At 60.2% G+C, this 23,838-nt stretch overlaps 3 protein-coding genes across 4 annotated transcripts; 1 reads left to right on the top strand and 2 right to left on the bottom strand.

Moving 5' to 3' along the window:
- Positions 1–208: 208 nt before the first annotated feature.
- NOP16 (NOP16 nucleolar protein) lies at positions 209–5,753 on the bottom strand. Its single transcript, XM_039486673.1, has 5 exons — positions 5,539–5,753; positions 4,430–4,544; positions 3,589–3,658; positions 2,223–2,329; positions 209–1,779 (listed from the first exon to the last, which is right to left on the bottom strand). The coding sequence occupies exons 1-5, from the start codon at positions 5,643–5,645 to the stop codon at positions 1,636–1,638; spliced, it is 543 nt and encodes a 180-aa protein (XP_039342607.1). The 5' UTR covers positions 5,646–5,753; the 3' UTR covers positions 209–1,635.
- A 59-nt stretch (positions 5,754–5,812) lies between these two features.
- On the top strand, positions 5,813–9,423 carry HIGD2A (HIG1 hypoxia inducible domain family member 2A). Its single transcript, XM_039486675.1, has 2 exons — positions 5,813–6,082; positions 6,840–9,423. Exons 1-2 carry the CDS (start codon positions 5,944–5,946, stop codon positions 7,004–7,006), a joined length of 306 nt encoding a protein of 101 aa, XP_039342609.1. The 5' UTR covers positions 5,813–5,943; the 3' UTR covers positions 7,007–9,423.
- Positions 9,424–9,585: 162 nt separating this feature from the next.
- CLTB (clathrin light chain B) lies at positions 9,586–22,059 on the bottom strand. Of its 2 annotated transcripts, XM_039486671.1 has the most exons (6): positions 21,829–22,059; positions 16,266–16,312; positions 14,558–14,675; positions 13,742–13,853; positions 13,074–13,127; positions 9,586–12,149 (listed from the first exon to the last, which is right to left on the bottom strand). In XM_039486671.1, exons 1-6 carry the CDS (start codon positions 21,992–21,994, stop codon positions 11,978–11,980), a joined length of 669 nt encoding a protein of 222 aa, XP_039342605.1. In that variant the 5' UTR covers positions 21,995–22,059; the 3' UTR covers positions 9,586–11,977. The 2 variants fall into 2 exon arrangements, with proteins under 2 accessions (XP_039342605.1, XP_039342606.1); XM_039486672.1 differs by lacking the exon at positions 13,074–13,127 and having other exon boundaries at positions 21,829–22,052.
- Positions 22,060–23,838: the final 1,779 nt, after the last annotated feature.

Raw genomic sequence — 23,838 nt, 5'->3', positions numbered from 1 at the left:
GACATCCCCTCCACTCACACACGCACCCCTGTGGTGAGGAAAGGCAGTCGCGGCTCCCACAGGCCTGTACTGGGCCCATACGCTGTGTCTGGAGCAAAGCTCCACTGGGAGAGTAAATCACCCCCAGCATCAGTGGCTGAAACATTCTCGAGCAGCCCCAGGGAGCCCTGCCAGAGCACGGGCGCGGGGTCCTTGTGAAGCGAGTGGCAGCGAGAGGTGCCTTGCTGGGAGACAAGGGAGGGGCACGCCTGCCCAGTCCTGTCTCCAGCTGCCTAAGGGCCAGGTGTTTCCCTGGCTGGTAATCACAGCCTGTGTGTGGAAGAGGCCACGGGTAGGTTGGTCGGCCTGCCCCACGCTCAGGAGGAGATAGGTGTAGAAGTGGGGAAGAAGCGTTTTCTGGAGCTGGTTAGATGCTTCCCCAAGCTGAGCAGTTGCTCTGCTTCCTGCTACCCCCATTCCTTCCCTCTCCTTGTGCTAAGAGATGAGGCAGGGCAGGGGCAGAGGAGCCCCAGGGCCCCCCAGCACTTGTGCAGCGCTACTCTAATGCAGTCAGGGCATTGGCTGCTGCCAGGCCCAGGGCTGGCATTGCACAAGGGCACAGGCATGGCACTCTTGGGCAGTGCTGAGTAAGCAGAGCCTTCAGGGGCTGCGAGCTGCTCTCGGTTACCAAGGGGATGATACCCTCCTTGCTGTACTGCTAGAGAGCCCCTGGGAGGGGCAGGAGTTCGAGGGCCAGTGAGCGTCAGCCAGAGGCACAGGAGCCGCCAGGGGCTCTTTGCAGCACCTCATATTAAAACACTGTGATTTCATGATTAACCAATCAGGAAGATTTTACTAGATTAACCAATTGCAGTTGATAAAATACTTGGTCAGTCATTGTGCTGTGAGAATAAGCTATAAAAACGAAATATTTCCCTGTCATACTGTTTACACGTGACTAGTACGACAGTAAATGGAACGATGAATTCACACGACTGTGGCTTTTGGGGTACCACTGATCGCTAGTCTGGCTTCTGACCCACGGAGGCCTGAGTATCACTCTGGTAGAGATAAGGGCAAGCGTGAGTCCCGGCCTGTGAACGTGTAGCGCTAGGGCAAGGCAGCACCCTGCCAGCCTCTCCTCTCACTCCCAGGGCTGCTGTTCCCAAGCAGCCAGCAGCAAAGCCCTGGGGCCTGTGAACAATCCAGCCCCATGGCTGCACTGGGCAGGGGGCTTGCACCGCCCGTGAAGAGCCAGAGCAGGCCTTAGAATGAAGACTTCCCTTGGGTCAGCACAGTGCAGGCAGGAGTGGAGCCCTTGAGCCAGCTGCACTCGGGTGTATTCAGGCTGCTTTGGAAGAGTCTGATTTATTGTAACTAGGAGCTGCAGGACACGAGACTGTCTCTTCCCTTCGCCCCCACTATGGTGAGGCAGCAGCTGTCTCCCCTGCAGCCACACGGAGGAGCCCATTCTAGCGCACGCTCATACCCACCTCCGTCCCTGCCCACCAGAAGCTACATCTAGTTCAGCAAGCCCCAGCCTGCGAATGGTGAAATGGCACCAACAGGCAGAGTCAATCTTCCCTTGGTTGCCTGGGGAGGGGCAGCACGGGACCCGCAGCTGCAGGTGGGTCCAACAGGGCAGGGTGGGAGCAGTCACTGCTGGTCCATCTTGACCTGCTGCAGGGATGCAATGAAAGCCTGGAACTCCTCCGGGTAGAAGCGCTTATACACACTGATCTTCCTCTTGATCTGCTTGGGCGTGTCCTGGTAGTAGTTCTTCTCATCACGAGCCATGGCCTGGGCGAGGGGAGAGGGGACAGAGTCAGGGAAGCTGCCTCGCTGGGGGCTGGATGGAGCAGACATCCAGGAGACCCCCACAGCCCAAGAACAAGCAGCTCTACGGCCAGCTGCACATAGCACAGGGTTGGCACCTCGAGCCGCCCACCCGACTCCACTCACAGGCAGGTGTGGTTAGAGGGTGGGTGAGGTTTCACGCAGCTCAAAGGAGACTCAGATGCAAACCAGAAGATTCAAAGAGCCACTTCCCTGACAGAGCAGCCAGACTGGGATGCAGGAGGGCACGGAACACCTCTGGCTGCTTCTCGGCGCCCCCCAATGGCTAAGAAGTTGCCATGATGGGATTGGCCTGTCGCTCTCCCAGTGGCCACAAGCACTGAGGCAGAGGCTCCCAGACACCACCTCCAACCACCCTCCCCCCCCAAAAGGCAGGGACCACCCACCTTGTAGTTCTCACCATGGTTCCGTACCATGTACTGCACATAGTCGATAAGGTCTCTGGACAGCGTCTCCGACTTCTTCTCCGGGAGGCTGGCCTCATACTCCAGCTCTAGGCACCACAAGCAGAGACACAGTGAAGCACACAGACAAGAGACAGAACCATGCAGTGTTTCTAAGGAGCCCTGACCTTGTATCTGTGGAAATGAGACTGAGCCATCATCACTGGCAGTGGCTGGTCTATCTCGGGGATACATCCCACATTAATGGCCACTTCCCATTCGTGGAGGTAGAGACACCAACACCTAGTAACCCGCAGCTCAGTGGGTTAGAGCAGAGAACACGCGTTCGAAGTTCCCAGACTCAAGGCTGCCTACCACACGTGATGTGTGTCTGTCTCATCGTCTCAGTGGCCAGCTCCAGTGCTTAGATCTGAGAGCAGGCGGGAGGGTTGTCATGAAGAGACAGCATTCAAGATATGCCCTGGCTGGGGGATCAGAGATAGAGCGATTAAATCCCGAGCCCAGGACAGAAGCTGGCAGTGCAAACTAAGGACCTTTGACGGCTTCGGATGGTGACGTTCAGGGACTAAGGAATCCTAAACCCAGCTGGGCCAAGGTCCAGCTCACACATCAGTATGGGACAGTCTCCCTAACAGCCTGTATTACACTAGGTGCAACTATCATCTCCCACCTCACAGCCACACTAGGACTCAGAGGGGAGGAGCTGCTGCTGCAGGAAGCTTTCCAGGATGCTCCTGGGGGCTTGTAGTCCTACTACAAAAACCAGCTTTCACCCACCCCCTTTTTGATATGACAACAAGCCAACAGGCTTTGCCTCTTCATTTCCTTGTTGCAAAAAGCACCAGAGCTCAGTGGGTCTCTGAGAACGATGAGAGGAGCAGAGCTCTCCCTGGTGAGAAGGAACCAAGGCAAGGCACAGAGGAGTGGGGAGGGGAAGTGGAAGCCATCAGACAGCTCCTCCCCTAGGGCACAGAGCAGAGAACAGGAACCAGTCATAGGTCAGCTCTAGGCACAGGGGTTGTTGGCTACTTGAGCTCCCTCTGCTGGCTGCCCCCACAAGAAGAGAGTTCTAAAGCCACTTCTCACTTCTGTGGCAAAGCAGCAGCTCCATAAGAATTAATGCCAGAGTCATGGCACAGTAGGGATCTGTGATCCTTGGCTGAAGGGTGCACACTGCAATAGCAAATACCCACGCTTTGCCCAATTGAGGGCAAGTTACCAACCCAGCCAGGAGCCGGAGAGCTGCACCTCATTTGCATGACATGAGCACAGTGGGAACTGCAGTGCCCAGAGGCTGCACCAGCCAGCAAAGCGAGCACTCTTAGAACCAGGGGAGGGTGGTACCAACCGTCCAGGACATAAGGCTTCTTCACAACTCTCTTCCCTTTGTCTTGGCCATCAACCTCCATTTCCATCACCTGCATTGAATGGGAGATGAGACAGCTCAAGAAAACTCCATTCACCTGGGGCTCATGCATTCCGACACGGCTTTGGAGGCTGTTCCCTCCCCACCACTGACTGGCTTAAACACATTGCCTGGTCCATGTAACTACGACCACCTCGGCGTTTGAAAAGCCTCATTTACCGTTCACTTCTCATGCTGTTGGCTGGCCTAGAGTCACTGCCCATGTGGAGAGAAATGCCTGTGTGAACATGGATGCCTTCAGGTTCTTGATCACAAGCCCACTGTGATAATATTTGTTAGGGCCAAGTTTGGCCTGACAGCATCTGCTTTAAGAAAGAGGGGGACTGATCACTGCTTTCTGCCCCTCTGATCCAAGTGAAGTGTCTCCAGGCGAACCCCACTGCCCCTGGCTAATGAATCCCCAAGTAAAAGACTCAGCAGCTCCTTGCACATGCGTAAGCTCTCAATGCATTGCCACTCCCAGCCCTTCACACACACACACACTGCAGAAAGAATCAAGATGGCAGACCTCACTGAGTCCACACACCAGGGACCAAGGCAGGGCACATTTTCTAGTACCTTGTCCAGTCTAGTTAGGGGTCTCCTATTGTGACTAGGCATCCACCAGTGCCGTTGGAGAACGGTCACCCATCCAAGTTGGGGAGTGTTACCAGATAATCCAGCTGACGTTTTCCCTTATGTTCATTTCCACCCCTTGGGCCCCCTCTTGATCCGTGGGGTTTAGCCTCTTGGGAGAAGTGTGTTGCTCTTATGACGTACTTACCGGTAGCTGCCTTTTCCGGATGGGAATCGCCTTGTTGGGGTCTGCAGCCAGCCCCATTTCAGCCAGGTTCTGAGACACGGATTTTGTTCCGTCCCACGCATGTCTGATGTGGGAGCTGGCGAGAGACAAAGGAGGGAGGAAAGTCGCGATTTCACACCCATCACCACATCAGTCGATGGCCCATCCATGCAGCAAAAACCCTGTTCCCACTACCTGTGTCTGGCCAGAGGGAGCCTCAGGAAACCCCACACTTCCACCCCCTCTGGGGCAGGGCAGACACTCCCAGGAGCAGGGTCTTTAATTCTCCTGCAGTAGCGGTGACGCCTTTATGGGGTGGCTCGCACCCTGGGGGGGGGGGCGCTGTCCTGAGGGGCACAGCCTCCCCCTGACCCCACTACACGGCCTAACCAGTGATGGAGCCCAGTATACTGCCCACTCTGCCCCACGGCAGGGACCCACCCTCTCCCCTCGGTCCAGATCCCCCGCTCACCCCCAGTTCCTCCTCCTCTCCAGCCCGTCCCCCCCCGCCCCGCCCAGCCCAGCCCCTCCCCTCGGTCCAGATCCCCGCTCACCCCAGTCCCTCCTCCCCGGTCCAGATCCCCGCTCACCCCAGTCCCTCCTCCTCTCCGGCCCGCTCCCCCCAGCCCCACCTCTCCCCAGTTCGGTTCGGCCCAGCCCGCTCCTCCCCCACGCTCGGCTCGGCTCGGTTCGGCTCGGCTCGGCCCGCTCCCCCATCCCCGGCTCGGCTCGGCCCGGCTCGGCTCGGCCCGCTCCCCACCCGGCTCGGCTCGGCCCGGCCCGGCCCGCTCCGCTCTCCCAGGCTCAGCTCGGCTCGGCCCGGCCCGGCCCGGCCCGGCCCGCTCCCCCAGCTCGGCTCGGCTCGGCCCAGCCCGCTCCCCCGGCTCGGCTCGGCCCAGCCCGCCCCCGGTTCAGTTCGGCCCGGCCCGGCTCGGCTCGGCCCGGCCCGCTCCCCCGGCTCGGCTCGGCTCGGCTCGGCTCGCCCGGCTCGGCCCGGCCCGGCCCGGCCCGCCCCCCTCGGCTCAGCTCGGCTCGGCCCGGCTCGGCCCGCTCCTCCCCCTCCCCGGCCCGGCCCGGCCCGGCCCGCTCACCATTCGATACGGGGCGCCGCCCGCTTGCGGCTCTGCCGGTTCAGCCGCTTGCGGTTGACGTTGTAGCCGAACTTTCGGCGCCGGTTTTTCCCTTTGGCTTTCGGCATCGCGGCGGCGGCGGCGGCTCCGGGCTCACGCGGCCGCAGTCAGAGACCCCAGGGCCGCCGGGCTGGGCGGGGCGCTGGGCGTGATGGGAAATATAGTTCTACTGTGAGGGCTTCGCTAGGGTCCCGTCTGGTGTGGACTACATATCCCAGAAGGCCTTGCGCTAACATGACCTGCTGCAACCGCAAGGTCTGCTGGGATATGTAGTCCCACGGCTGCAATTGACTTCCGTTCCCAGTACGGTGGCTGAGGAGGCTCATTGGCAGTCACCTTCCTGTGCCGCTCGCGGGAGTGGTGACCATGGCTCAGAGCTCCCCGCCGCCCTTTGACCCCAGCAGCCCCTCCTTTATCGAGGGCTTCGTCCCCACCCCCCTGCACCGGGAGGGGTTCCGGGACAAGTTCCTGCGCAAGAGCCGCGAGAACCCGCTGGTGCCCATCGGTGAGTGGGGGCCGGGGGGAGGGGAATGGGGAGCGAGGGGCGGGGAGCTGGGGAGCGGGAGCAGGGACCCTGGGGGAGTGGGTTGGGTGAGGGGCGGGGGAATGGGAGCGGGGACCCTGGGGGGAGTGGGTTGGGGGGCGGGAGCGAGGGGTCTGGGGGGAGTGGGGACCCTGAGGGGAGTGGGGACCTTGGGGTGGAGCGAGGGGTCTGGGGGAGTGGGGACCTTGGGGGTGGGAGCGAGGGGTCTGGGGGAGTGGGTTGGGGGCAACCGAGTGCGTTAGAGGTCGGGGGCAGGGTGTGGCATGGGGGGAGCTGGGGGCCTGTTGGGGTGTGGGGACATATCTGAGGGGAGTGGGGCGCTAGGAGTCTGGGGGGATGGGCGACTTAAGGGGCGGGGGGGGTCAAGAATCAGGGGCAGGGATGACGCGAGGACGAGTAGGAGGAAGCGGAGCTGGGTGAATACCCATCCCCATCCCATCAATGAGGGGTTTGGGAATGCTCAGGAAATGGGACTTAACCCAGGGAGAGTCCTTGGGGTGGCCCCCTCCTGCCAGAGGGTGTTATCCGGTGCCTACTAACCCTGTGGGCAGGAAGCGGGCGGTGAAGCAGGGGAAATGGGGTGGGGAGGGAGGAGACATTGAGGTTTGGGGAAAGGGGTGGAGAGAGTGAGGGGTGACCCACTGGGGCCCTGAACCCTGCCCCGCAGGTCTCAGCCTACCACCCCCCACTAACCTCCCAGTGTTGTCTCTCTCCGCAGGCTGCCTCTCCACTGCAGGGGCTCTGACCTATGGACTCATTTGCTTCCAGAAGGGCAATACCCGCCAGTCCCAGCTGATGATGCGGGCCCGTGTCCTGGCTCAGGGCTTCACCATTGCTGCCATCATGGTGGGGGTGGTGGCTACAGCGATGAAAGCTCAGAAGTGAGGTCAGGCTGGCCATGAGCCGCAGCCTCCAGGAGTGGACAGACAACCTGTGCGTCATGTCGTAGAAATGGGCCCTTTGGCTGCTCTCATCTTGCTGGGGGACCAGCTCAATGGTGGTGGTGGAGCAATTATTAAAGATCCTAGTGGGTTCTAGAGTTTTGGAAATGCAGCAAATACACCTGAGTGAATCAACCTAAAACCTGACCTGTCAGATTTCTTGACTCCTTGGGCACTCATTCTTTCCTGGGGGACCCACGGGCAGCGTCAGGATAAGGCCTCTGTCTCTGGCACCAAGCATTATTAATGGCCGTTGGACTCATTGCCTTGGTGACCCCCATGGGGAATGGGCTGTGCTGAGGCTTAGGCACAATCAAGTGATGCACCTTTCCAGGCAGGGAGTAGGAGAAAAAGAGCAGTCCCTCTCTCTGGGGCTGGATCCTGTCTAGAGAGATCACATCCCATAACCAGGGCTTGTCTGGAGAGAATGTGTGATCAGTTAGGTTACCAACCATAAGCCAACTGCACCCGTGCTTCGTAAAGAGAAAATTGCAATGAGATTCTGATCAGGACATTGAATTCCAAAGCAGAGGGAAATTGTGAAGGGTTCTTGCGTACTATTGGGGGGACGGGGAACAGGTAGAGAACCGCTACCTTGCTGCTGTAGTGATGGAGATTAGGACACAGGAAATGTAGCTTCCTGTTAGAATGTGTGAAATTAGAGGGTTTCAAACGTGGGGTCAGATCAGGTCTGTGGCTTTTTTAATATTATTTTGGTTGGAGTTTAACTGCTTTGAAACTAATCAACCTTTATCAAGAACTAGAATGTCCTGCGTTCCGAGTCTCTGATGCCCAACTGGAGCAGTATTTCCTCCTGTCTTAACAAACCTCCCAGCAGGAGACTCCATCTGCAAGCTCTCTGTGCATTAATTGGAACGGGATTCATAGTGACGTTGAAAGATGGGGAAAACCCAAACTAAAGGCAAAAATCTCAATGAATAAGGATCCTCCTTTAGCAGCTATCGATGTAGCTCCAAAGTACTATAAAGAATCTTTGCTCTTCCTAAGTCAGACATGCAGAGCTGGGGTGGGAGGATTTCATGAGAGGGAGGGAAATGGTCTGTTGAATCTAATCATTGTATTTGCTGGCTGTGGTTCTCTCATCCTTCCTTTTGGCAGCTGCATAGTGCAGGACTCTGATGGAGAAAGGCAGATGGTATTGACAGCACCAAACTGGTGGCTGGGGGTCCTGCATTGAGCAGCTACACACAGCAGACGCAATGATCTAGACAGAAGATTTGTGCCGTGAGGGGGTCTCCAGGCCATGTGTCCAGGGAATCTTTGTGACTGGGGAGGTCCCAGCTTGCCTCTCAGATCCTGGGAGGTTTGCTGCCCTGTACTCGTACACAGGGCCAAGTGGCCTAGAATCTTTGAGACAGTGAATGTGGAAGCCAATGAGGCTGAGTAGAATGAAGCTACTCAGAGGCAAGGCTGGACAGAAGGAAGTCAGAGAACAGAGACTTAGTAACATACCTCCTGCTGCCTCCCATCCCCCTTCCCCTGGCCACAGCCCAGTGGCTTGCATTGGCCATTTGGCTGGACAGGGTGTTTTGTTTCAGCCCAGGGTGCTGTGGTTTTGGATCTTGGCACAGGAGGGATTGCGGGGTTAGTCTGACGAGCACCTTGTTCGTTTGCAATCCGGCGGGGCTCATCTCACCCAGCCAGGATCTGCTTCACAAGGGGCTGTTTGGATTTAAGGTAATGGGAGTTTCACTATAGCTAACACCCCAGTGTCAGGCATGCTGAGGTCCTTGTCTCTGTTGGGACTAAAGACAGCCAGGTCCCGTGAACCTCCACTTTGGAAGTAGCCCGTAGACTCAGTTGAAGCTAGAAGAGCTGGTCCTGGGAGGTGGTCTGGAGGAGGCTGGTGCATTTGTATCTGATCATGTTGACAGGTGAAACTGTTTCTCTTCAGTTGGGTGGAGGCTGCTGTTTAATAAACCTTCCTGTGGCTGAAGAAACTCCATGTCTTGGCTCTATCACTCATGCTACCTACACAAAGAGGACTCTGCATTGCACAACTGGAGCTGACTTGTTTCAGGCCGGGGGCAGCCGCTTGTACCATCCAATCCAGCAAGGCTCTGAGCATGCCTGCCCTGGAGCCTGTGGGCACATGCCCAGTTTCGGGAGAGGGTCTGCACAACAAAAGCTACCCCAGCCGCTGAAGTCTGAATGGAGCGAGACTGTCTGCTCAGGAGAACCCAGCTGGGTGGGGGAAGCCCAACTCCAAACAAGATCATGATTCGCTCTCTGCTTCCTGGAGGCTCAGAATTCATCAGCCACCCTGAGCTGCCAGCCCTGAGCTGAGCTCACAGCAATTGCTGGTCGTAAAGCTGCAGTGAACCCAGCTCGCTCCTGCTTTTCCTTTAGGTTGGCTCCCCTTCCTAAGGTCTCCTTTTAGCCCCGCCGCGAGCAAGGCCCCAGTCTGCGGAGTACTCTGTGGGCTCAGCACAGCAGCTGCGGTGGATTCCCCTCCCACCCGCTCAGAGGGAAAGAAAGCAAGCGAGCGGCTGCTCCTTGGGCTGGGTTGGAGTCATGTCAGTTTATTTGTATGAGGTCACATATACCAAAGCTGGGGGGACACAGAACAGCCAGAGCTGCCACCTGGGATGGAGGATCTGGGCCCTTTTCTGTAAAGCAGCAGTACCAGCTCTCACCCTGGGGTCCTGCTCCCTGCTAGTAATGAGTGCGGGACGCAGGCTATGCTTCCTGCCGGTAGGTGTACAAGGCAGGATAGGGGGACTCTCCCATGGACTGCCTGGGCCCTGCAGAGGCTGGGCTACCACCCTCAGCTGCTGACTCACACAGTAATTAACAGACCTGCCCAGCAACGCCTGGGAGCAGCCAGCACAGCCTGTGAAAGGAGGCATCACTGTCACTGGCATGAAAAGTCAAACCCACCCTCCATTTGGGCAGGAGCGAGGCCCTTTCAGGCTGCTGCTATCAGGGTCCTGGAGCAGGGAATCCCGGCCTGGCATCTCGGAGCAGCCGCATCCTCCTGCCAAGAGCCGCAGCCCTAAACCTGGCCTAACCCACCTGAGCAGCAGGGCTAATGCCCATCAGGACTAAGCTGGGGCAGAGTCAGGTGGTGCCCCATGGCAGCCATGGGCAGGGCTGGGTCTGCAGGGGAGAGAGGTTCCCCTGTGCCTCACCCCATTGGCTGGAAGGGGCTCCTGGCTTTATGGACTTCACAGTAAGCTCCCTGCCAGCGTCTCCTCCCAGGCTGCATGCCCTGCGTGAGGTCCCTGTGAGGCGTGCTGCGCTGCGCTACACCTGACCTAGTCCTTGCCCCAGGGCGAAGTGGGTCTAGCGTGCCTGTCTGCTCCTGAGTGCAGATGGGCTCCGGCCCCCCTGGCCCCACCAGGCACCTGTTGACAGAGCAGGCGAGAAGGTGCTTGGGGAGGAAGCTGAGCCCCCTCCTCCAAGGGCATCGCTCGGGGGAGGAGAGTGGAGTCCCTTTAGCTGGCAGGCCAGGGGTGGGACAGAAGAAACGATGTGCAGCCACAAGCCCCTAGGCCAGGCTGCCTCAGCCAGTACCTGTCCCCACCCCAGACCCTCCCCTTACTTTTCCAGGGCCCATCAGTTGCTCAGAGGCAGGGCAGAGTCCCAACACCAGAGCTAGAGTTTTTCCTCGGGGAGTATCAAGTCCATGCAGGGGTGGGCAGGTGGGGGTTCTCTCTCCCTGGCCAAGCGCAAACGGGGCTCTCAGCCCGTGTCCCCTGCAGCAGGGCAGGGGCAGGGCAGCTCTGCTTGAGCTCAGCACTCCCCTCCCAGCCACCTTCACTTAGGAGCGGAGGAAGTGCCGGAGCAGCTCAGCCCAGGGGCCCATCTAGCCTGGTATCCCGTCTCCATGATAGGCCAATAGCAGGTGCTCCAGAGGGAGGAACAAGAAGTTCCCTTATGAGCAGTGGTGGAATAAGCTCCCCAGGGGAGATGTCTCCTGAGCCCTGACCCTGACTTGTCAAACCCATCGAGGTGTCCTTACCCTCTCCCCTTAGCCAGCCACATGCCCAGTCCTGTGAGCTCAGCCTCAGCACTGTCCTGCGGCAGAGAGTTCCCCAGGGCAGGGTTAGCCACTGCCATTGCCTCTCCGGTACTGCAATGCCAGAGACGCACACTAACACTGGAGGAGGAGCTGGGGGTTGCTACCTCCCAGACCTAGATGCTCCTGCATGCTCTCAGCTCTGCCCCGCCAGGAGTGCCCCTGACTGAGATTCTCCTTTTCCCTGGCAGCCGCTGCCTCCAGCCAACGTCACACCTGTGCAGCCATGAACCGGCCCTGCCCCTCCCAGTGTCTCAGCCACCCCCTGCAGGCAGCGCAGCATCGTCCCCCGTTACAGGCGGACACACGAGGAGTTGGGATTAGAACCCAGGAGTCCTGGCTCCCAGCCCCATGCTAGGATACTAGACAATGCTGCCTCTCATCCCACTCACCCAGTGCTGTGGCCAAGCATCTCAGGCAGGAGGCGGCTGGGTCTGCTCCCACCGGACTGGCTCAGCTCTCTGCCCCGGGGGGAGAAGCTGGATGGGTTTGAGGCAGAGATGGGAGAGTTGATGTGAGGGACGGCAAGGAGACCCCGGGATCTCTCGCAGTGTCAGAGGCCTGTGCCAGGCCTGTCAGCGTCGAGCTCCCCGCCCCGGAGGCAGCGGGGGAGGGAACCCAGCCCTGCTGCCCAGGGAACCACCATGGTAATAAATAAGTGTAAAAAGAGACCAATGCACCCTTTAAGCAAAGGAAAATCGGGACGGTTACAACCAGCAACCCAGCCAACCCAGCCATGCACACCAGGGAGCGGGGGAGCGGAGGCAGGGGCAGCAGCGCCCCTTGCTGGCGTCCGACTGAACCTGCTGTGCTTGTCCAGCGAGCCCGCTGGCCTCCCCTGCCCCCCGCTCTTTAGTCGTGCTGGGCGGGTGGCTAGCGGGACAGGGGCGTCTGTTTGAGGGAGATGAGCACCGAGCGCATCCTCGACACGTCCTTCCATTGCTTGCTGCTTTTGGGGTTGAAGTCACACAGCTGGGCCACCTTCTCCCACTCCGTGCCGGGGTTTTCTTCCTTGGACTCCTTCAGGAAGGCTTCCTCCGAGGCCCTGGGGGAGAGGCGGGGGTCAGGCCCTGAGGGAGAGGGGCTGCTGGGTCTCTCCTCCTGAGACCAGGCTGGTTCCCGTTTCCCAGTGGGTAGGACCCAGGGGCTGCTAGGCACCACACCTGCCCACCCACCCCGTTCACCCCCATCTCCTCTCCCACGCTCAGGCAACGCCCCCTCCTTCCAGGACAGAGGCTTGGCTGGGGCCATTCCAGAGCAGGCGCTTGGGGCTGCAGAACTAGGAGAGACCGGCAGCTGCCCCTTTGCTCTGGGGATGTGGGGGATGTTGGTAGCCAAGTGTCACAAACGAGCATCGGGAATAGCCTGGCCATTGCTATCCTACTGTCCTAGAGCCGCTGGGCTCAGCACAGCCAACCTGCCTGCCCAGCCTGGGCCAGCCTCAACCACGCACACGCCCAGCCTGCAAACTAGCCTCCCCGGCCAGCTGCTGGGCTCATGCTCCCAGATCTCCAGACCCGAGGCAGCCGGCTCCTGTGCCCCGGCTCCAGCAGTGCGCGAGGCTCTTACACACCCAGACAGAGCCGTCTGCCTCACGTGAAAGGTGCCCCAGGTGCTCAGATTCCTGGGGGCCTGCGCTCACCTGGGACGTTGCCAGCCAGCCCTGGGGAGGCAGGTGCAGCAATCTCCTCCCAGGGGCGTGAGCCAGGGGGTCTCTCCAGCATGGGGGGCAGACACCTCCCCCTTTTCTACCCGCCTCAAGAGGCATGATCCAAAGCCCCACTCATCTCTTGTGAATCTGCCAGTAGGACGTGCTCAGCTGGGTGCCCCCCTGCCCCCCTTGAGGCCAAGGACCCCTGGGAGCCCCTATCTGGGCAGTGAGTGTCTCTGAGGTTTGAAATCCCCAGGCCCGCCTGGCTCCCCCAGGGCCCTCTAGGGAAAGGACACAGAGACAGCAAGAGGCACATACACGTAGCCGATCACGTCGGCGTCTGGCTGCTGGTAAAATGCTTTGTCAGCAATCCTAGCACGTGAGCAGGAGACAGGGAGAGCAGAGGCAGAGCAGCCAGGCAGGCACAGGGTTAGAGAGAGAGAGAGACGCGGTTAGTGTCCTTCCCCAGCACGACAGGGCAGGGAACCCGTTCCAATTCACTAATGACCCCAGAGCTGAGTAGACCCCCCAGGCTCCCAGCAGCAGGTCAGGTACATAGAAACCCCCCAGTGCAAGGCAGGCAGTGAAATCGGACTGACTCAGTGCTTTGATGCCACAGCACCAGCACCACGGAAACCAGCACCTCGCAGCATCCGGACGGGATGAGGCCTTCCGGAGCGAGGCATCTCCTCCGCAAGGCGTCGCAACAGCCAGGGCACCTCTCAGAGGAGTAGGGGTGTGACCCCGTTTCCCCCCACCACCACTCTGCTGCTGGGCTCCAGCCCAGGGGTGGCTGCATTTCAAGGCACCGGGGGACTGTGCGCTATTATTGACAGTGACTATTGCTGGCAAAGGGCACTGTGGATCTGGCTTTAGGGGGACTCTGGGTGGACCAGCCCCCGGCAACTCCTCTGGCTGCACACAGCTCAGCTGAGCGACAGGCGCCCTGCATCCCCGGCTGGCCCCACCGCCCCACCCCACCATACCTGTTGTTAACTCGGTTCTTCTCCATCTGCTCGCTCTGACGCACATTCCACTCCTCCAGGTCCTTCTTGGCCTTTTCACGCCATTCCTGCTCCATCACCTTTGAAGCAGCATCTAGAGCACAAGCAGGACAGATGGTCAGCAGGCTCTGGGTCATCCAGTCTGGGTCAGCTCGTTCCCTTGGGACGAGGGCAGCAGACAGGGCTGTACAGGCAGCAGGGTCCTGCCAGAGACTCTTGTCCTGGGGGAATCCCCACGTCCCAATGTGACAGATGCTCACGTCACCAGACCACCCTGCTGCTCCAGCACAAGGTGGCAGGAGCTTCCCATCCTCCCAGTGAACTGCATGCCCAAGGGACTCTGCAGCCCCCAAGGACGAGGGCCCTTCCAGCCATGGCCACCGACCTGGCTTTCAGCGCCTGCGTGTGGCCCACTCTCGCCATGCCCGCCGAGCAGCAGCACTCCCGCTGCGGAAGCCAGGTGGAGCACGCAAGAGGAGGCTTCAGTGAGAGAGGTGCTGCAGGCAGCGTAGGAGCTGGGGCACCCACCCACACTTCCTGCAGGCCCAGGGGAAGCCTGGGCCTGCAGGGAGCCTGGCTGTTGGGTTGGCGTCCCAGCCAGGGTCAGGGAACACGAGCCTGGGGCATTCGCTGGCGGGGAGGGCAGGGTGTCTCCCCGGGTGCCCTGGGAGTGGGGCAATGGGTGTCTGATCAATGCAGTGGGTAGTCGAGGGCTGAACGTGCCTAGGAGCCCATGCTCTTCGCAGCTGCTAGGGACAGAGGCAGGCAGGGTCTCCACGCCCCGCCCACCCCACTCACCCAGCTCCTGCAACCGTTTCTTTTGCTCCTCCCGCCATTTGCGGATGCTCTCGGGCTCCTGGGTCAGCCTGTCAGCCCGGGCGATGGCTGCGTAACCGTCCGTGGGGCCGTTGGATTCCTGCGGGGGACAAGCACTTCCCCATGAAAAGCAGCCCTCCCCAGCACACCTGCCTGCCCCAGTCCCTCCATAAGCATGGCACAGCGGGCACAGCAAGGGCACGTGCTTCAGAGGAGCCCCAGCAGGTGGAACCCCTGCAGAGGGGTGAAGTGTGATGCCCCCTCTGGATTGATAGTGACTAAACCCACTGAGGGGCCAAGGGAAAGAACTGGGGGGCTCAGTCTGTTTCCATGTCCATAGCAAGGAGCCCACCCCCATGGCTGACCCCAAGCACCCTCTCAGCACAGAGACAGGGGCCACCAAGGCCAGATGCCCTCCTCTCTGACAGGCCAGCTGGCACCTTCTGTGACGAAGTGGAACTGTTCTTAATGTTTCCTCTGAATACTGCGTGAGTGCCTCAGTTTCCCCTGTGCATTTCTTAACTCTCTAGTGTGCATAAATGGCCGACGCTCTGTCTCCTGGCAACAAATGGCCGGGGCCTTTCCCCCCTGCAAGGGACTAGCTAAAGGTGAACAAAGAGATCAGGTGACCTCCTGGCCCGGGAAAGAGACAAAGCCCAGAGGAGGAGGGGCTGGAGGGGGTTGCAGTTTGGGGCTGGCTGGGGATGGGAAGTGAGGGCAGACGGGGGTGTCTGGCTCGCTGGGCCCCAGAATGGACCTGTCTGAGAGGTCCCGTTCTCTGTACCTACAAGCTCTGTTTTAGACCCTGTTCCTGTCATCAAATAAACCTCTGTGTTACTGGCTGGCTGAGAGTCACGTCTGACTGCGCAGTGGGGGGGCAGGACCCTGTGGCTTCCCCAGGACCCCACCTGGGCGGACTCGCTGTAGGAAGCGCACGGAGGGGCAGAGGATGCTGAATGCTCCAAGATCAGACCCAGGGGGTGAAGCCGTGTGAGCTGCTTGCCCTGCAGACAGGCTGCTCTGAGGGAGAGGAGGCTCCCCAGAGTCCTGCCTGGCTTTGTGGGGAGCAGTTCCAGAGCATCGCCCGGGGACTCTGCGACACCTTCTAACATTATCAAACCCGTCCCACTGCCCAGCTCCTCAGGGCCCAGCATCTCCCTCCTGCCGAGCAGCCACTCACCAGTGCAACCCGACAGAACTTGCCATTCGCTGCCAACACGACTTTCATGTCTGTCCCCCTCACGCCCCCATCAGCTGCTGCTGTTCTGGGGAGGGGCTACGAGCTGCACCTTTGTGACATCATCCTAACAACTGGCATCATGGGGCAGACGCAGCCACCTGGCTAATGCGCCTGTGATGTCACAGTCATTCTGATGGGGCACTGTCCTGGTACCAATTCCTCCGCCCCCGCTGGTTGGAACCAGACGCCTCCCTTTTTCTGGGTCCTAGTGTCAGATTGTTGGAATCACCCCCTGCCTCTGTGGGGAGAATCCTGGTGTCCCGCCCGCACCGCTGGGTCCTGGCACAGTCACCGATAACCAGGGTGTTATAGCTCAGCCCAGGGTCACGGGGAAGAGCTGGTGCCAAAGCCTCAGTCCCACAGGGCCTGCAAGGTGGTGCTGTTCTGCCCAAGCAAGCCCACTGGCTGACTGTCCCTAAGGGCAGGGCAGGGCAGGGCAAAGGCTCTCACCTGAAAGACCTCACCATTCACCGTGGCCCCCACGTCCTCAAAATCAGCTGCATAGGAGGCAAGAGAGAAACACGTTACCCAGCTGCTAGAGGCACACGAGGGACCCAAGATTGCTGTTTTCAGCTTGGCACCCAGAGCTGTGTGTGTTGGGGTGTGCAGAGCTCATGGCTGAAATAGCGGGGGGCTGAGGGTCATGACTGAAAGGCACTGGGAGAGGTGGGGGGTGAGCCCAGGGCCGGGATAGCAGGGGGCGGTGGGTCGGAAGTGAAGGGCACTGGGAGAGCTGGGGCGGGGGGGTGAGCCCAGGGCCAGGATAGCAGGGGGCGGTGGGTCGGAAGTGAAGGGCACTGGGAGAGCTGGGGGGGCGGGGTGAGCCCAGGGCCGGGATAGCAGGAGGCGGTGGGTCGGAAATGAAGGACACTGGGAGCTGGGTGTGGGGGGGATCCCAGGGCCGGGATAGCAGGGGGCGGTGGGTCGGAAGTGAAGGACACTGGGAGAGCTGGGGGGTGTGAGCCCAGGGCCGGGATAGCAGGAGGCGGTGGGTCGAAATGAAGGACACTGGGAGAGCTGGAGGGCGTGAGCCCAGGGCCGGGATAGCAGGGGGCGGTGGGTCGGAAATGAAGGACACTGGGAGAGCTGGGGGCGTGGGGCGTGCAAGGCCGGGATAGCAGGAGGCGGTGGGTCGGAAGTGAAGGGAACTGGGAGAGCTGGGGTGTGTGAGCCCAGGGCCGGGATAGCAGGAGGCGGTGGGTCGGAAATGAAGGGCACTGGGAGAGCTGGGGGCGTGGGGCGTGCAGGGCCGGGATAGCAGGAGGCGGTGGGTCGGAAATGAAGGACACTGGGAGAGCTGGGGGCGTGGGGCGCGCAGGGCCGGGATAGCAGGAGGCGGTGGGTCGGAAATGAAGGACACTGGGAGAGCTGGGGGGGTGGTGTGTGAGCCCAGGGCCAGGATGGCAGGGGGCGGTGGGTCGGAAATGAAGGACACTGGGAGAGCTGGGGGCGTGGGGCGCGCAGGGCCGGGATAGCAGGGGGCGGTGGGTCGGAAATGAAGGACACTGGGAGAGCTGGGGGGGTGGTGTGTGAGCCCAGGGCCAGGATAGACGGGGGGCGCTGGGTCAGAGCTGTGCAAAGGGAAGCTTGTGCAGCACTATCTCCCTGGCTCTACTCAGTAAATCCCTCATGTTGCTGCCAGTAATTCCCCAGGCTTCACTTCAGCTCACGCACAAGGCAGCAGCCCCCTGCTCCCAGCACTATGATCACATTCTGCCCACCCGCCCTGCATCCTCCCAGCTGCCTAGGGAAGGTGGAGGGATTCTAAGCTGTCACGTTGGGATTTAAAGCCCTTATAGCCGAGGGACCCGGCTCCAGCAGAGACATCCCTGAACTTCCTGCTGGTGGGAATCTGGAATCTCCAACCCCCTCCTTTTGGGGGGCTCAGTGCTAGCCCCAGGGTGTGAAACTCCCTCTCTGTGGTGCATGTCCCTCCACCCCCCCCCCCCCCCCGACGCGCGTGTTAAGGGGATTCGGCCCCGGTGTATTTATGTCTTTATGACACTTTTCCTGGTGCTTTATCTTATCCAGTGATCAGAGCAATTGCAGGGCCCTGCCCCCAAGCCGGGAGGCTGGCCAGGTTTAAGCCCCACGGATTGTTATTAGGACTATTATTAGTAACAACAAATATGCCCCCATCTTTCAAACATTCCGACCAAAGGCCAGGTCCCTGAGCGGTGAGGTCACACACGGGCACATGTGATTGGTCATTCAGAGGGGCAATCAGCTGAATCCCTCCAACCAGTTCCTGGGAATCCCAAACAGAGGCTGGATCATTTTGATTCCTTTGCCTGTGCTGTGCCGTCCCCAGCTGAGGCAGGCAGGAAGGTCCCAGAGCCTTTGGCGGGGCAGCCTGCAGATGGGCCGCAGAGCCAGCGGGGGCCCTGCTGTTGGGACCACAAGACCACCCGGGAGTCAGCTGCTGAGGCTCCCAATGCCACGCCTGGGGAAACGCTCCAGTGGGGCAGAGCTGGGAAGAGGGACATTGCGTAAGGGCTGGGAACTGGAAGCTCTGGGTTCTACTCACAGCACAAGCATTGACGCCCTGTGACTGGGCAGGTCCCCTCCCCCTGTGGCTCAGTCTCTCCCCCTATAAAATGGGCAGAATTATCCTCCCCCCCCGCTCGCCTCTTCAGAGATCTGTCCCTGAGATGACGGTGCTGGGCATGTTGACCAGGCTGTTAGGTTGTGGAATAAATATGAAAATAAAGAACTAAAGTTAGCTTTGGTTAAGAAAGTATACGCATTGTGAAGCAAGGCCCTGACTAGCGAGTAGAAGGAAGGCTTTGAAAATCATGAGTTATGGGGCCAGAAGGAATGAAGGAGGAAGGATGTCTGGTTCAAAGAGTAATTAATGAGGTAAGGGACAGTTTCTACAAAGCTTGGTAGGGGAGACTGCAGATGGTTTCAAACAAGACAACAAGAATCTGTCTTAAAAGGAGCCAACATGGACTCTCTCACCCCAATACCTGTGCAATCTTAAAAGTAAAGGCTAGGTGAGCCCAGGTGCCATGAAAAAGCTGTTGGACAGCAGGTAGGAGGGGAAGAGATGAGGAGGAAAGACCTTGGTTGTAAATCCTCTCTGGATTTAAGTTGAAAATTAGGGTGAACTGTCTCAAAGTATTTGTTAGCTCAAGTGGTAATAGGCTATGGCAGCATTGGTTTGTTGGGGGGTAGAAAAGAGTGATGCGTTTGAGGGTTCTTTGTCAGACCCTACCTCATCATTCTGGAGCATGCCAGGATACGACTGTTTTCCCTAGGTCTGGCCCATCCATAAGCATAGTGATGACATGCTTCTGAATACATTGTGACTGTCTTGGGTGTAATGACTGCTTATTTTTAGGCAGTCAGGCATGTTTTGAGCAATTGTATAAAGTATCATTTGGCCTTTGGACTCAATAAAGGAATGTATAGTTAAATTAGTGTCTGGTAGTCTCCCATATTAATATTAATTATTTCTATTATTACTAATAATTCCAACTGAGGTGAAGGCTATTCGGGGCAAAGGGGAGCCAGACTCCAGCCCCTTTGATGGCCTTGGAGGGGTAGTGGAGCACCGAGAAGAGGCCCCTGCCTCCATCTAGAGTGGGATCTGGGTTCTCCCCAATGACATGCAGGCAGGCAGGGGCCTGCAGTTCAGTTGGACTCACACAGCCAATGCAGCCGGGCATAGGCCAGACCAGCCAGAGGGCTCACAGCTTCCTTCCTGGGAATCAGGCAACTTCACAGCTACAGCCCAGCTGAGCTAATGGCCGTAGGGGAGGCAGCATGACACAGGGGCATGAGGAAGCAGATTTCGACCTTCCACCCTGCCAGCTGCTCCCGCCACAGCAGGGCCTTAGATCCCTCTCTGTTGCTGCTTCCCATCCCTGCACAGCCACACCCTCCCTTCTCCTCCACCCCGTCACACTCCTGGGCACACACTCTAAGTAGGTGGCTACACCCAGTGCTGCGGCTTGCTGAATCTTGTCTGGCAGCATTTCCAGCTGCCCCTCCCAATGCCTCCCTGGGCCCCGAGTCTGGCTCTGCTGTGAACGCCACTGACCTGTCCCTACACTGGGCTAGAGGAGAGCCAGGCCTGCTGCCTTCCAAGCCCTGATGTGCTCATGTCAGTGAGACAAGCTGACCACCCCCTTCACCCCGCACCCCCAGGCAGCATGAGGGGCCCCTTATTGCCTGAATGAGCCACAGAGACTGAGCCGCCTCTCCACTGCAGCGGGATCATGGCAGGGCAGAGCTGGGGCAGCTCGCCTTCGCCCTGCTGCTGTCTGACATCAGCCCAGTCCTATGGGGCAGGAGCTCCAGGGGCACGGCACACTGGGAAGTGGCGGCTGTGTCCTGAGCTTTAGTAAGCAGCACTGGGAGAGCAGAGACCAAAGCCAGCAGCACCAGCCCTTTCCAGGGGCACAGCCAGGAGCAGCCATGCTGTCCATTGAACTCCAGAGTAACAGCATCTGTGCTCAGCCCACGCCAGAGCTCCACGACCCGTATAGACGGGACCTGGGAACCCTGAGGGCAGACAGGTGAGCCCATTCCACCCCAGGCAGAGTGGGGAATGGAACCCAGGAGTCCTGATTCACGGTCCCTCCCCATGTACTTTAACCATGAGACCATGCTCCTGTGTCCAAAACCTCTCCTCTATTCCTGGGGCAAAGCAGTTACTGCCCAGCTCCATCCAGGCTGCTGGCTGTTACCAGCCTGACATCCTTCCTCCAGCCACAAGCGGGAAGAGGATTTCTGGGACTCAGAATGAGCCAAATCCCTGTAGCCCCACCCCGGTGAAAGACATGGGGACATGCTCCTAAGAGGGAAGGGGGGCTGGGGAGGGGGCCTGCTTGTCAAGCCAAAGGAGGCCACTCATCACAGCTGTAGCACCATGTACAGTCAGCACAGGCAGGGGCGGCTCTAGCTTTTTGGCCGCCCCAAGCACGGCAGGCAGGCTGCCTTCAGCGGCGCGCCTGTGAGAGTTCCCCGGTCCCGCGGATTCGGCGTACCCGCTGCCGAAACCACAGGGCCGGCAGACCTCCCGCAGGCAAGCCGCCCAAAGCTGCCTGACTACCGCCCTTGCAGGGACTGGCAGGGCACCCCCCGCGGCTTGCCGCCCCAGGTACGGGCTTGGTGCGCTGGTGCCTGGAGCCACCACTGAGCATAAGGGACGCAACTGTGCCCCAGGGGCCCCACCCCCACTGGGGGCCACATGCCATGCCCAGCCCCAGGGGTCATGGCCAAACCCCAGCAGAAGCCCCAGGCTGGGCCCAGCCGGGGGGGATAATCCCCATCTCCCAGCCGGGGCCATTCCCCAGCCCCACGGGGGGGGGCACATGCCATGCCATGCCCAGCCCCCGGGGGGTCATGGCCCATCCCCAGCAGAAGCACCAGGCTGAGGGGATAATCCCCATCTCCCAGCCGGGGCCATTCCCCAGCCCCACGGGGGGGGGGGGCACATGCCATGCCCAGCCCCCGGGGGGTCATGGCCCATCCCCAGCAGAAGCACCAGGCTGGGCCCAGCCGGGGGGGGACAATCCCCATCTCCAGCCCGGGCCATTCCCCAGCCCCACGGGGGGCCCAGCCCCGGGGGGTCATGGCCCATCCCCAGCAGAAACCCCAGGCTGGGCCCAGCCGGGGGGATAATCCCCATCTCCCAGCCGGGGCCATTCCCCAGACCCACAGGGGGGGGCACATGCCATGCCATGCCCCCGGGGGGTCATGGCCCAGCCCCAGCAGAAGCCCCAGGCTGGGCCCAGCCGGGGGGGGGATAATCCCCATCTCCCAGCCGGGGCCATTCCCCAGCCCCACGGGGGGCCCAGCCCCGGGGGGTCATGGCCCATCCCCAGCAGAAGCCCCAGGCTGGGCCCAGCCGGGGGGGGATAATCCCCGTCTCCCAGCCGGGGCCATTCCCCACCCCCACGGGGGGCCCAGCCCCGGGGGGTCATGGCCCACCCCCAGCCGCGGCCCCAGGCCAGCAAGGGCCCTTCCCCAGCCCCAGCCGAGCCTGCCCCCCCGCCGCACTCACCCCCCACGTCCGGGGCCTGCCCCAGGCCCCCGTCGGCCGCCCCGAAGCCCTCGTCGTTCTCGATGCCGGCGATCTCGCTCTCCTGCTGCGCCAGGAAGGCGGCGGCGGGGTCCTCGTCCGGGGCGCCGCTCTCCGACGACGAGAAGAAGCCGAAGTCGTCGGCCATGGTGGCCCGGGCGGACGAGCACGGGCGCTGCCTGGCCGCCGCGCAGCGCAGCGCACGGAGCCGGGGGCGGGCGGGGCTGGCACTGCGGCGGGCGGAGCCGGGCCCGGCCTGCTCTGGGGCGGAGCAGCGCCTGCCGGGTGGGCCGGGCTCGCCCCCCTTCGCGGAGCAGGGCCGCGGCGGGGCGCCCCAGAGGGGACCTGCCGCTGGGGCACCAGCTCCCCGGAGCGAGCAGCCGCTCAGCCCCCGCCTGCTGCCCCCCGACCCGCAGACACAGCAGTGGGGTAAGGAGGAGACCCCCCCGCCCCACTTCGCAGCCGCCCGCAGGCTCCAGCGCTTTCCCCGAGCTTGTCCATTTGTAAGCTCCTGGGGGCAGGGCCCTCCTCTGCCAAGCCCTCAGCGCCAGGCGCTGTACAAATAAATAAATGGAGAGAGATAGACCTGTCTCCTAGAACTGGAAGGGACCCTGAACAGTCATCGAGTCCAGTCTCCTGCCTTCACTAGCAGGATCAAATACTGATTTTTTTTGCCCCAGATCCCTAAGTGGCCCCCTCAAGGATTGACCGCCCAACCCTGGGCTTAGCAGGCCCATGTGCAAACCACTGAGCTATCCCTCCCAGTTTTCTTGCAGGAAGCCTGGTGGCTGGGCCCATCTGGAAATAGAACAGCAGCTCAGCAGAACATGTGTCATAAGAAGCAGACCTGAGCTCACCTGCCCAGGGGTCAGTTTGTTCTCTGATTCTGAATTTGGCCCAGCACATTTTTTAATTTCTTGGGACAGTTTTTACCCATCTCACCTTGAGCCACAGCTGGTCAGTGCAGAGACAAGGGGCACCATGAGGCATTATAATTACCAAACATGGAAACATCACCCTTCTCCCCCACTGGGTACCGAGAGAGTGTGTGAGAGAAAGAGAGAGAGAGATACCTCCATCCATGTCAGCCCTGCCAGTCCAGAATGGCTCTGGAGTGTGCAGCAAGGGGTGTTCTTGGGAGTCTGCCCATAATCTGTTTCGCCCAAGTCCTCTGCTTTGACAATTCCTCACATTCACTAACCCTGATGCTGCAAAGAATCCAGACGAGGACACCAGTTTGCAGATCTGTAAGGGAGTGTACTGGAGGGGGGCAATCACCCACCATCTAGTGCCATTTGTTACCAGTGTGAAGGGGGGGTGATGTGTGTATGTACGGGGACGGGGGTGTCTGTGCTACTAGGGGTGGCGGGAGATGCTGTGGGGATGTGAATTCAGCAGATGGCAAGAACGAAGTTACCTCAAATGATCAGGGACTGTAAAAACAAGACTATCCCTGGAGACAAGTTAATGCTCTTTAGCAAACATTGGGGCAGGAATGTTAAACCTCCTGTTTCATGATTAAACCAGTCACTATGTGAAACCAGGAGGAGACCTGGGCGGGGGATGGCAGGCACAGATTATCCCCATTTGGCCCCGGCAGGGTTCTGACATCTTCCTCTGCAGCACCTGGTGCTGAGCACAGTCTGAAACTGGGACCTGAGGCCTGACCTATGTCTCAGGAGATAGGAGAAAGGTTGCCCAGGCCCAGGGGCGGCTCCAGGCCCCAGCACGCCAAGCGCATGCTTGGAGCGGCATGCCGCGGGGGGCACTCTGCCGGTCGCCGGGAGGGCAGCTGGCGGCTCTGGCGGACCTCCTGCAGGCCTGCAGAGGGTCCGCTGGTCCCACGGGTTCGGTGGAGCATCCGCAGGCACGTCTGTGGGAGGTCCACCGGAGCTGCGGGACCGGCAACCGGCAGAGCGCCCCCCGCGGCATGACACCGTGCTTGGGGCGGCTAAATGGCTAGAGCCGCCCCTGCCCAGGCCTAGGGGAATG

Source organism: Mauremys reevesii, linkage group 8, assembly GCF_016161935.1.
Source record: "Mauremys reevesii isolate NIE-2019 linkage group 8, ASM1616193v1, whole genome shotgun sequence".
NCBI lineage: Eukaryota > Metazoa > Chordata > Testudines > Geoemydidae > Mauremys > Mauremys reevesii.
Note: the sequence above shows the minus strand (reverse complement) of the source record. Positions and strands in the feature narration are given on the sequence as shown.